General features: G+C 38.9%; 1 protein-coding gene across 2 annotated transcripts in view; it reads right to left on the minus strand.

Annotated features, from left to right (window-relative positions):
- Positions 1–12736, minus strand: part of BMP5 (bone morphogenetic protein 5) — a 54632-nt gene that overhangs the window by 16291 nt on the left and 25605 nt on the right. For both annotated transcript variants that reach the window (XM_014948584.1, XM_014948583.1), the window contains one exon: positions 8001–8149. In XM_014948584.1, the coding sequence (XP_014804070.1) occupies positions 8001–8149 (149 nt within the window). The remainder of the gene's footprint in view (positions 1–8000; positions 8150–12736) is intronic.

Consider the following 12736-nt stretch of genomic DNA (forward strand, 5'->3'; position numbering starts at 1 on the left):
TTACAGAACCTCTATTATCCTTTCCTTAAAAAAAAAAAAAAAAAGAAAAAAAAAGAAAAAAAGGAAAAAAAATTAAAAGAAAGCATGCTTGTGTGGAGATTTCCTTCAGTCTAAGAACACAAAGCTTTGACCCTTCCTGAACAGGAGGTATTTCAAAGTATCCTGCTACAGCAGTATCTCCATCTGTGTTCTGTGGCCTTGTTAGGTAGTCGCTTTTGTCTGTAGTGTGGATTTCAGAATACAGTAAGAAAAATCTTTACTCTAACTCGAATTGACCTTTGTAGCAAGAAGTTTCACTTTTAGTAAGTCTATCATTTCTTGTAAGCATTTAGAAAACCATCAGATTTGATGACAGCTGAAAATCCAGGTCTGTCCAGCCCACAGTTGTTCCATACTGTGGTATTAGAGCAGCATTTTCTAAAATCAGCTGAGTGACTCAGGCTGACCTGCTTAACTACAGCTTCCCTCGGAGCTTCACCCACATGAAACCGGTAAAAACCAAACCAGCAAGGTGTCTCTCTGCTTCTCGTGAGCATCTCCGAACAGGAATTGATCGTGGTCAAGCATTCTGAAAAATGGGTTTGTTTTTACACTTCCAGTGTATCTTTAATTCTGAGGATTTAAAAGAGTTTTCTTTAGACTTAGAGGAAAAGAAGAAAAAAAAAACTGCAAGAAAAGAGCAGTCAGCTAGTGCTTACTCCACTGAACCAAACCACTGCAATTACCCCTATGCCTAGAAAAAACAAATAAGCATAACAGATGGACTTTGTGTGGGGACAGTCCAGAGCCTTTGTATTCCTCACATTCTGGCATGCGCTTCTCAGTCCTGCTATGATAATTTATTCTCTCTTCTCCATATTGACAGGTATATTTGGAGACTAAGACTTATTTAAAGCATTATGTTCCAAATCTGCTGAACTCCTTAGTCCTTATTCATATGATTTTGAGTCTTTGGCAAGATGTATTTGTTTGACTTGGCATTTAAACATTTTTGGCTTTTATTCTATTTGATAGTAAAGTGCCCTTAGCCGTTTGCATAAAAAGTTGTATGGAAGTGCTGGTTTGACTGATTGAACTGAATGAATAGTATTTGCCTTTTCACGTTCTGTCCCTTTATAATAAAGGAATCGCTGCTGCAAAAATAACTGTGAAGTTCAGTTTATAAAAAGGTGCTACCACAACATTGAATATTTTGTTCTTTTTTTTTTTTTTTAAATATATATCAAGAGAATAGAAATAGCACTCAGGATTGTAACTGCAGAGCTATTTGCTGTGTCACTCGGTCCATTTTTCTGCTGTGACACGCAGTCGTATCATACAATTCTTTTCACGAACTGATCGACTTCCATCTTAAAAGTTCATTTTCCCCCTCAGCTGCTCCAAATGGAAATGCAAGAGCCCTTGCAAAGAGCAAGCCTTCAGTAACAATCCGTCTCACAGTCCTGACCTGGAGACATCGCCTCGTTTTTCATGACATTCAGAAAGCTGACTTCTTCTGAGATCGCCAGTGTGGATGCCAATGACAGTGGTAAGATTTGTGACTTGGCTGTCTCTCCTCAGGCAGTATATATTTTATGTAAGGCATTGAGCAGACACTAATTTTGCAAGAGCTTTCAGCCATTATGCATCTTGGCCAGATTTACACTGGCAACACAGGACAATGAGTGATTCCAAGATCCGTTATTTTGTCCTGAGTCATCGAACTGCAGCAAACCACTCATTTTGTTATGAAAAACAAGCACTTATTTACTTTCAAAAGTGTTCAACAAGCCACAAAACACATTTTACAGATTAACCACTACTGCTAGGTCACAGTAGTTATTTTGGTAATAATTTTATATATTTGTAGATAGAAATGAAAGCTTTAGTGTTGTTGTGAATTCATTTCTAGTCCACTGAAAAAAAAAATTCCAATGCCACACCTATGGGTTTCCTCCTCGTGGGGAGTGATATCTGAAATGAGGATTGGGAAAGGCCTTTTGAAGAAAGACCCTGAGTGTACAAGGCCCAATAACATCTAATATTTGAGCAAAAACTGTCCTGAGGCTCTGAGTCTGAAAGTTTGCAAAGTAGTTTCCAAAATTAGATAGACAGTTGTGTGGTTTCTCATGCCTGAATAGTGTCTCGAGAGCAATTTCAGAGAAACAAAAGAATTGAGGTAGAGTTTGGCTACCAAAGCTTAAATGAAGACGTATTAGAAAAAGAAAACCTAGCAATCCAAATGTGATGGTCCATATATAAGACATCCTCCAACTCCAAAGTATTTTATACTGTCTCTATTGTATCATCTATATAACTGTTATGCAAACTTTTCCTCTGGTGGACACATTTATCTATATCAACATAAAATATGCTTTCGAAACAAGCTTAATGTGTTTTATTAACTCTTCTCCTCCTTGGAGGCTTTAAAGAATTCTGAAAAATGGGTGGTCTTGGATGGTCTGGACTGCATTTCCAAGGCTTCACAGCTTTAGTCAAAACTAAAGATTTAGCTTTTGTTTTTAAAATTTTACATTTTGTTGGTTTGATTCAGTTCAGTTGAAGGAATTTTACATGTCCTTTTGTGTTGATTTTGGTATTCATAAAACTCGTGAAGAAAGCACTTGGGAATATGTTAGGAACCATGCTGTATAATGTGGCAGTACCATGTATGCTTACACAAAAAATCAGATGTAATCATACACAAATATGCTAGCTAAGTACTTGATTTATCCTTTCAATTTAATGTACTTAACCTGTGAAGGGTTTGTCCCAGGGCGGCCTTTTCTGCACAGTTTAAAATGTGCTCAAAAAGACAATAAACCAAGAAGAGATTAGATTAACTGGTTGTCCACCAAAGAATAAAAGCCTTCTGAATGATATGAAGCACAAATCCTATCATCTCTAAAATACCGGTGCTGAGAAGCAGATGTCTCCTTCATCTGTCTGGGGAGCAGGGTGGAGGGGGAGCTGCGCAGCTGTAGAGCCAGGGACCAGTATGCACCAGTACGCAGTGGTGGCAGGAGCCCATCTCACCTCCCTGACCCTCCTGCTTAAAGTGTGCCCTTACTAATGGAGGGTGCGTTCACATCGCTTCCTACAAGCAGACATAAGAAAATGCTGACTGGATGTTTGACCCAACTGGAAAGGGGGGTTACATCCATCTGAGTAAATTGCAGAGTGCCCAGGAGCACTCCCAGGCGCTGGAGCTGGATCTTCTGCTCTGCTCAGGGTGGGAGGGTGCTCCTGGTACGCTGACATCCTATGCCAGCTCCACCACAGGGTCCCCAGCAATCCAAGTGCTGCAGGGACTTCTTCCAGGGGGGCAGCTGCCATGGGGTCACCCTGTTTTGGAGACTCAGAGTGTCATCCCTCCAGCTCGTTTTGCACCACAGTATCCCTGAGCTTGTTGAATTTACTAGTGTAACTTTGGCCAAAGTCAGCTCTGAACCAGAACTCGTGTAGCTGTACTTAGGCAGTGCTTGAGCCCAAGCTAATAAAACCTGCTGAGGGGCAGGATATATTAGCTCGGGTTCAGTGCTGTGCTAACATGGCTATATGGCTTCCAGATGGCTCAGAATTTAGGCAGAGCTATTGCCTGCCAAAGCCCATATATATATATATCTCAATATAAATATATGCATCCTAAATTCCCCCACTGTAAGGACACTAATGAAGGTGGACTCACTCCTGATACTTTGCCTTGTAAATACCAAATCCAAGAGACTTAAATGCAACAACCCTGCAACATCCTGATGGCTACCATGGTCACCTAAGTTAGGTGCCAAGGTTGACTGGGGGCAACCTTGCAATGAGATTGACAACATTTAGCATTCTAAAGGTGACGTCAAGGCCGATGTAAGTATGGAGCCAACTCCCTGAAGAATTCAGAGGGGTTCCAAAGAATGTTTATCAATATGGTGATAGGCACTTTATATATATAAATATATATATATATTCAAACCATTATGGGTTGAAAGCCAGGCAGCCACCCTCTGCGACATAGAGAAGGTGGCCATGATGTCTCTCTGGAGGCTTTGAAGGAGAAAGGGGTTTTGGAATGCCCAGGCTGAAAGGAGTAACGGCTAAAATAGAGAGACTGTGTGTCTTAATGTGTCCCCCATTGTCACTGGAGAAGGATCTCACCAGTCCTTTCTGCAGCATGTAGGATTAGGAGCCAAACCTCCTTCCAGGGGACACAGGTCAGAGTGTACGCAACTATGTGCTGGAGAGAGAATTGGCCTTCCCCAGGCTTCACTGGGATCAAGGAATCTATTTCTTTCAAGTTTCTCTTTGCTCTGAAGAAAAATAATAATCCTGAAGTAAGAATCAGAGTCGGGGAGCTGAGGATTCCTACTCCTGCCCACCTCAAACAGCAAGAAAGCCCAAAGAAACCTTCCCTGGGACTATGTGGTAACAGAAATCACTTTAATCAACTTGGGATTTTCAAAGTTACCACCAGTTTCTTCCCCTCTGATGTGTAGGCAAATGGAAAGTAACCGAGAGCTGCAGTAACCTGAGAGAAGACACTGAACTACGTGGCCGTGGGGGCTACCCAGGATGTTGTACTGACAGCTGTGCATTTGGAACTTCTTTTATTCTGTGCATCATCAAGAGTCATCGTTACACTTTATCTCCCTCTCCCATTTTCTGTAGACAACACTAGATTCTCATCAGCAATGATATAAACAACAAAAGGAATACTCTTGCAGATATTTATGCTCCTCCAGTAAAAGTGACGTTCAAACTGTTGCTAACTTCCAATTATAAAAATGTTAAATGTTAATACAAAGGTGCTGATTCACTGGAATATGTTTTAAGACTTAGGAGACATATGGTATATATACAGGAAAAGCGTCAAATGGAGCTTTTTGAATTGTTTTTGCATCTGCATTGATTTTTATGCTGCAATTCATCTAACACTCGCACTTCCATCAGTGTGAAAATGAGCACCTCTCATTTTAAACACCATGGAGAGTTTTGGTGTCAAAAGGAGGGAATCGGCCAAAAAGGGATGCTGCAGAACGTTGAGGAGACATTAAAAAAGAGAATCAAAAAAACCTGATCCTTAATTTACCACAGCCCCAGGGAAACAGTGCATTATATGTTGACAGCTTCCATATGTGTCATGCAAACCTTTATTCTTACTGTTCAAAATAAAACGTCCCATTAAGAGAAAAAGTCTACATTTCATGCTAAAATGAGGCGTATGATACCAAATACTGTCTTAAAGAAAAAAGAAAACACATTCCAATGTCATGTGGCTTTTTGTACTTTTTCAGCATTTTCAAATGGGGAAAAATATGAATTACAACAAGCAGAAATTCTTCCAAAGTTATTTTTATCACACTGTTATATTAAATAGTTACAATTATTTTTTTTTTATTCCTCATGTAGACATTATTATTATTTATGCACCATCTTCAGGGATCACCAAAGATACATGTCTATGCAAATAATTGCCTAAAACGTCACTGAAAGATAACTGTAAGAAAGATTGCTGATAATGCTAATGATAATATAATAGCACCTTACGGTTTCTGTAATTATTGGTACCCTATTTTAAAGGTGTTGTATGAATAAATCTAAAAATTAGTATGTTCTTCCAGACTTGATTATCCAGGGCCCCAGTGCAGCACCCGAATGCCTCAAACAAGGATCCTCTGATGTAACAGAATCCCATTTAGTTTAATGGTCTGTCACAACAGAAAGGTTAATGGATCGGGTCTTATCATAAATGTCTCTCCAGTTATGGGGGTGGAACTCCTCTACCTCCCGTAAACTCAATGGACAGCTGGAGGCATGAAGAAACGAGCTTCAGATCTGCGTGGCCTAAAGTTCACTTGAGCCAAGGGAAGGTTTTTTTGGTTGATTTAAACCAGTCTCTGAGCTTTCATAGCAAACTGGTTGGAGGGGAGGTGGGTGGGGCTCCCTGGGTTACAAATTGAGTCCACTACATACTGAGTCATGTATAAAAATTCATGTTCCATCTGTACACAAACATGTCATTCAACTGCTGGTGTTTCTAATAGCTTCCAGAAGTAACAGCAACCCAATAAAAATAATCAAAGCCTTAAGAGCAAAATTGTAAGGGCATGAAAGGATGATTTGCCTTGCGCTAAGCCGAAGTGGTATAGCACAGGTTTTCCTTATAGTTTTGAAAACTTTAGTCCCTAGAAGGGCACTCTTCTTGCATGAATAAACCGAAAAGGGAACAGAAAGTGAGGGAAGAGGGGAATTCCCTATTCACTCAAGGAGCTGCGCTGAGAAATTCAAGTAAGTTAGGTGCAAAAGGTAAAGCTGCCTGTGGTTTTGGAATTTAAAATAGAAAATTATCTATCACCTTTCTGATCTTGGGAATAGGACAGGGGAAATATTTACATAAACTGGTCTTTTACAATTTCTTCAGTGTATTAATCTAAAGGTTTCCTTTTACCCATACAAACTTTCCTGCTGTTTACTGAATGGATATAATTTTCAGGCTAGAACCAACAAATTGCTGTTTCCAGGGGTTTCTTAATGAATGCCTTTCATGGATATTTAATTTTCAAGAATTTCTGTATTTGAATCCCCTGGAAAAAAAAAAAAAAAAGAAAAAAAAAGAAGTCAAGGATGGAGTTTATTCTGGAACAGGAAAACTGGCCAGCAGCCAGCCCACCTAATTTGGATGCCTGACGGAGGTGTCACCTCTCCAGAATTTTAAGGGCTTAAAAATGGCCTCACAAACACAGGCTGCCTCGCGGAGCTGCTCCCTGCCCAGCCCGAGCTCAGGTGCCGGTGCCTTTGAAGGCTGGTTGAGCGCAGCAACGACGTGGTCTTCTTGACGTTGCTGCCTCCCTTTTCCACTGACTGTACTCCCACCATACAGGCAATATGAGGTGTAACGGCCACCCGCTCTGCTTCAAGCCTGCCAACTCCCCTTTTAAGCATCGTGCCTAAAGAAGGACACTTTTTTTGCATAACTCTGCAGCAGCCACAGCACTTGCCGAAGAAGTATGAGAGGCTTTGTTCGCAGCCCAACTGAGCCTGAGGGAGAATTCAGATCAAAAACAATGAGAAAATGTCGTCAGAACAAAGAAAGAAGAAAAAAAAATATTAATCCTTACACCAGGGTTTCTTCTGCTACCCATTAACATTATGTCAGCTAAGGTTTAGATTAACTGGCATCATAGATCCCTTGACCTCTGACATAAAAAGCTTTTTGACAAGAGCGAGCTAAATCTGAAAGTTTGCTTGTAAAGTAGTATGGATTAAGTGAACCATCACAGAAAAAACAGTATATAAGTCTCTTTTTATTAGTTTCTAAAGAAGTCTAAGTAAAGAACATTTTTTCTAAAAATATTATTTTGCATTGAGATGTATTTTCACTTTTTTATGAAGAGCATAACTGTGAATAACATTGTAGCCTGGTAATTTGTACTAAAACCCCACAGCTCTGACTTTGGTTTTGATAACGTTGTTTCCACTTTTCAGCTAATTAAAATTTTCAAGATTTCAAATTTTTAACCCATTTCAAGACAAAAAAGTTTTAAATTTTTTTTTTCCAAATGATAGAAAACCAATCCCTACATTACACTATTGTTAGTCTTTCTCCAACATCAGTACCAGCAGCTATGAGGTACCTCCTGAACTCTCCTGAGGTTTTTTTTTTATACCTTTCCTCCCACAACAGCCCAGAAAGGTCTTTAGAAACTTCCTAAATAAAAAATTCTACAAATCTACTTGTGTTTCCTTAATGTAATAATCAGTGGAAGAACATTAAAATAGAATTTTATTTTGTATGTAGGAGGTTTTATCCCAAACTTCGTTTAATTTAACTTGCTTTAGCAAGCTTTATAACTGCCATATTCTACAGGACTAAGAGTGATGGAAAGTTTGCAGGCTATAGCTATAGGAGGATAAGACTTGTGTTCTTTGCTTATAAACTCTTAATGAACTGTCACCCAGTCAAGTTAAAGAGCACTCATCCAGGAAAGGTTCCCAGCAAGAGATGGCATTACGACCTACAGTTATGATCTTACCGTCCACCGTTTCAGCGCAGAGTTGCAAGCCCAGATTGTTCTGTGGATTAATCACCCAGTGATTGCTGGTCACAGTAATGTCAAACACAAACCAGCCCACATCAGAAGCTTGAGCCTTTCTTGTGTCTAACAGGAACAAGTCTGCATCCCTAAGTCAAAGAGAATAGAGAGTTAAGGCCTTCAAATATTATTAATTTTAGTTCTTAGTTTCCTTGCTGACAATAACTTCCTGGAGTCCAAATGAATAATCCTTTGACATACCCTCGTCATGACACAGTGCAGCATGTGCTGTAGCTAACATGTAATTGTTAAGTATAATACAGGTATTTCCCCTGAGAGGCCTTTCTGAAATGAGTCTCAGCATGTGAAAACTACAGCTCTGGAAAATCTGAAAAATCCAGCTTCCTCATATTAATACACAAAATATATAGTTGAGGTCGTGTATAAAGGATTCATCTTTCAGCACTAGAATGTCTCAGGAAGATTAACTTTTATAAACCATTCAGTGTAAAAGACAAAAAATGTCAAAATCACGTTCCAATTTCAACTAAAATTCAAAGGCATAGCATCGCTGAAAAAATCTGTTATTAATAACATATGACAGCAGCTATATCATATGACAAAACATGAATAGATGACAGTTTAGATAGTTTCATATTAGTACAGATGTTTAGAAAATAAATCTCTATATCAAAGTAGAAATTATATATCTATTCAATAATGTAATTATTACATTTTAACCCTCGATTCCCTGGTATATTCTCAAATTTGTTCCCATGAAATATTCCAGTAATTCAGAAGGGCTGCTCAGGGGAGTTAGTATAATCGTGTTACTAAATGTTTAGCATGGATCATTTATTTGTTCTGTTTTCACGTATCTCCTGACACAATTGGTTCCAGAACCACATATGTGTTACAAATAATTTACTGCAATGACCACAGTAAACCCAAGATATATAACTCTCATCAGTTTCATTTTAAATGCTTCTACAAAGCAGCATGCACTATTAAAAACTGTTTGCCCCATTCAGCCTCTTAAACCTAAATCTATAGTTATAGAAACCTATTTCTTTTCTGCCATAAATAGTAATCGAAAAAATAATAATATACAAGAAAAAATATTTTATTCTAAATTTTGACTGTCCAAATCAACTGAAGACAGACTTGGCTTCCACAGACCTTGGAATCATGTTGTTACCTTACAGACAGCATGAATATTAAAGAGGTAAGAGAGGCAGAAATAATAGGCTTTGTGTATGAAAAGTGGATTTAAAATTCCAATGGTTCTGTCACTTAGTTTCTTAATCCCAACAATATCATAGGAAGTTGCTGTCTTATCTAGACTAAACACTGTAAAGGCACCTAGAAGGTCTGATGCTAGAAAAACATCTCGTGTGGCTCTTGAAACTGTGCTTGTTCAACACGCAGGAAACTAAGACCAAACGAGCTATGACAAGCAGATGTTTACGTACATGTGAGAAATATCTGCCGAATTGTGTTAAAGAGATCAGAAATTATAAAGGAGTTTGTGGGTTTTTTGTAGAAAAAATAGAAAATTGAATGGTTTTTCTTTCAAGTTACCTTTTTTCCCTTTTGTTAATGGATAATCTTTTGCTGGACTCTTATCACTTCCATTCTGGTAGGACTATGCTAATGACCACACAAGGAGAAAACATGCGTTCTCCCTCTGGAGCTAACATGAAAACAGCCTTACAATTCAAAAGAGCCTGACCTGTTATGCTAGCACTGAACAAATTAACAACGTACCACAAGCTCATAAATAGTACTCTCTGGAGTCTTAAATGCCAACTTTTTTCTCTAATAAGCAGTTTTATCGGAATTTAAAGCTGGAATGTTTACTTCTCAATGTGACAGTCTTTAAGATGTTTATTTATAAATATTTCTTGTATAATTCAGTATATTTAATAGAAATCTGTAAAATTGTTTAGAATATAAAAAATTACAACATCACAGTGCTATAATTTCACATTTGTCTTGTCTCCTCCTAGAATACATAATTGTTTTCCCATATAGATTGTTTCAGCTCCAAACTTTTCTGTGACAGATACAAAATGTTCTCAAAAGTCAGGATGCACAATGTCTTGTATGCCAAATCAGAATAGGGCACTGCTTGTGGTACAGCCCAGAAACCCCTATAAAGGACAAATTTCCCCTGTGGATCTCTCCTCAGTGTGACTTTATTACTTCGTACTGCAGCAGAAACTGACACCCAAGTGTCTTTAGCTTCGATATGTCGATCTTCTTGCCTGCCTTCCTACAAGCATAGTGATCTGGCTAAGGTAATAGACTTAAAGAGGCAGATTGTTCTTACCCAATAACTCAGCAAATGAGCCAAAAGTTCATTGTGGGTACCTGGAGGAACCTAGAGCTGATTCTTCAGAACTCATAGTAGAACAGAGAAAGTGCCTCCAGACCAATGCTAATGATTTAGGCCACATGACAGCAATTTACTACAGAAATTCAAAGTAGTCATCAGGAAAAAAAACAACTGTTTTCACAATTGATATAAACAGAGGGTGAAAACATGCTCCCTGAGAAGGCAATGAGAGCTCTGAGATCAGAATTGCCCCATTGGCGGGTACCATTCACTTAAACTTCTCATCACATTTTGTGACATTTTTAATTTTAAAATTTTCCTTTATTCTGTGAAAAGAAAAAACTGACCACACTTAAAATGAAAAACAGCTGCAAATTTTGGCTCTAATTTTAAAAAATATTTCTATTTAAAAAATAGCCCACAACACATAATAAAAAAGTAAGGCATTATGTCGTAAATAGCCTGAAATGCAACAGTGAACACATTCAGGCAGAATACAGCTGATTGGCTTTACCTTTATGGAGGCTGTTTAAGTTTAGTGATCTCAGTCTGGTCCCAAACGGCCAGTTGTCTACAGCAGAAATGCTACCACAGTCAAGAATTTCAGCAAAGAGGCTGCGGGCAGAAGGTCTAAGAAGCTCCAGGTCTCCTGGGTCACTTAAGGAAGTAAAGGTGGAATAAACCATCTACATGCTCCTTGAAACCCAGCAAAGTTTTCGACCAGATCAAATCAGTCTTACTATGTAATAGGCCATCCCCACAATACTGCTTCACCTCTCGCCTCATTCCAGGAAGCTGCTGTAGTATCTTAATGCCACTTGAGGATTCCCTAATGTGGGAAGAATCCTTGGGGTTTAGTTAAATTAGTGGCTAGCTGCCACCAGATCATGAACAAGGATTTGGCCTGTTGGACTATATTACTTTCGTCATGAGAAAAGATCCGGGTAGGAGAACATTGGCAGGGCTGAGTAGGAAAGTTTGCCTTGCCATAGGCTGTGCTTTATACACTTACTTAGAACAAAGAGAAAACCTTAGCCCCAAAGACTGCCATTTCAGCAGACTCCGAGTAAATTCAATACACACACTCTTCAGCAGCCATGCTGCCACAGAGACAGAAAAATGTCTAAGACGACAACATAATCCCTAGTCTGCAACTCAGAAACCCTACACCCTGAGCACTCCTGGCCTGAAAGCATGGCAGGACAGCATTTGGCATTGCAGAGCTCCATCAGACACCCACATTTCCCGTTCAGAGTGAAGAAGGGTGGAGGACCAGAGTCAAAACACAGCAGTTTTGCTGTGCTGTGGCACTAGTAAGGAGTCGAATCATAGAATCACTGAATGGTTTGGGTTGGAACGGACCCTAAAGACCACCTAGTTCCAACCTCCCACCAGACCAGGTTGCTCAAAGCCCCATACAGCCTGGCTTTGAACCCCTCCAGGGAAGGGGCAGCCACAACTTCCTTGAGCAACCTGTTCCAGTACCTCACCACTCTCTCATCTCACCATCACATTCCGCAGGTGCAGCTTCTGAAAATTTTGCACCTAAAATCTCATGCACATACGTAGGATGAATCTGCAGTGACAAAGTCAAGAATAACACTAATGAAGCCTGGGTCCCAAAGTAAAAGCTGTGGCTTTATTTGTAAAAAATAAATAAATAAAGGATAATAAGAAAAAAATCTTGGGAGCACTTCTGTCTGGAGGTATCAAGAAGCGGGTGGGAAAAGTTCCTTGTTTCTAATTTGAACAGTAGAGAGCTTGTGGCCTTTTCTCATCCTGTCCCACTGAGGCATTGGCCTTTATATACTCTATGTATGAGCAGAGACTAGCAAAATCAACAATAGGAGCAAAGCACTTAGTCTACATTTGATGTTTCTGTAGTCATACTGCTGAAATCAAATGGGTGGTATATTGTTGCATGTCCCCGTTTCCAACCTCATGCTTCAACTAGATGACATGGGCTTTTATGTCTATAAAAGCAAATATAAAATGTTTATAAATTTATGTTTATGTATTGAAGGAAATCAAGAGCATTCTTTAATGGTTTCACAGAGACAGTTGTCATTTTAACAAGTCAGAGAATATTTAAGTGTGATCTTGCTTCAGAGTAATAAGCAGTTTGTATCTCTCTAAAATAGAATAGAAACCACTTACTGGGAAAACTTTAAAAAAGCCAAACAACAACCAAAAACCACCAAAAGCTAAAAAAGAAAACTTCAAATGGATTAGAAAAACTAACTTATCCCATTAGGTCTTAAAAAAAATATCTGTTGAGTTTGTAAGTGAAGAGCTTGCATTACCCTAACCTTGACCTGTGCTCTTTAAAAAGATGTTTTGTTCCTTCCCATTTCATTCCTTCCTCCAGGAAAATTCTTTTAGAACCTATGTCAAAAGA

This window comes from Calidris pugnax, unplaced genomic scaffold (genome assembly GCF_001431845.1).
Source record: "Calidris pugnax isolate Ruff unplaced genomic scaffold, ASM143184v1 scaffold163, whole genome shotgun sequence".
Taxonomy (NCBI): domain Eukaryota; kingdom Metazoa; phylum Chordata; class Aves; order Charadriiformes; family Scolopacidae; genus Calidris; species Calidris pugnax.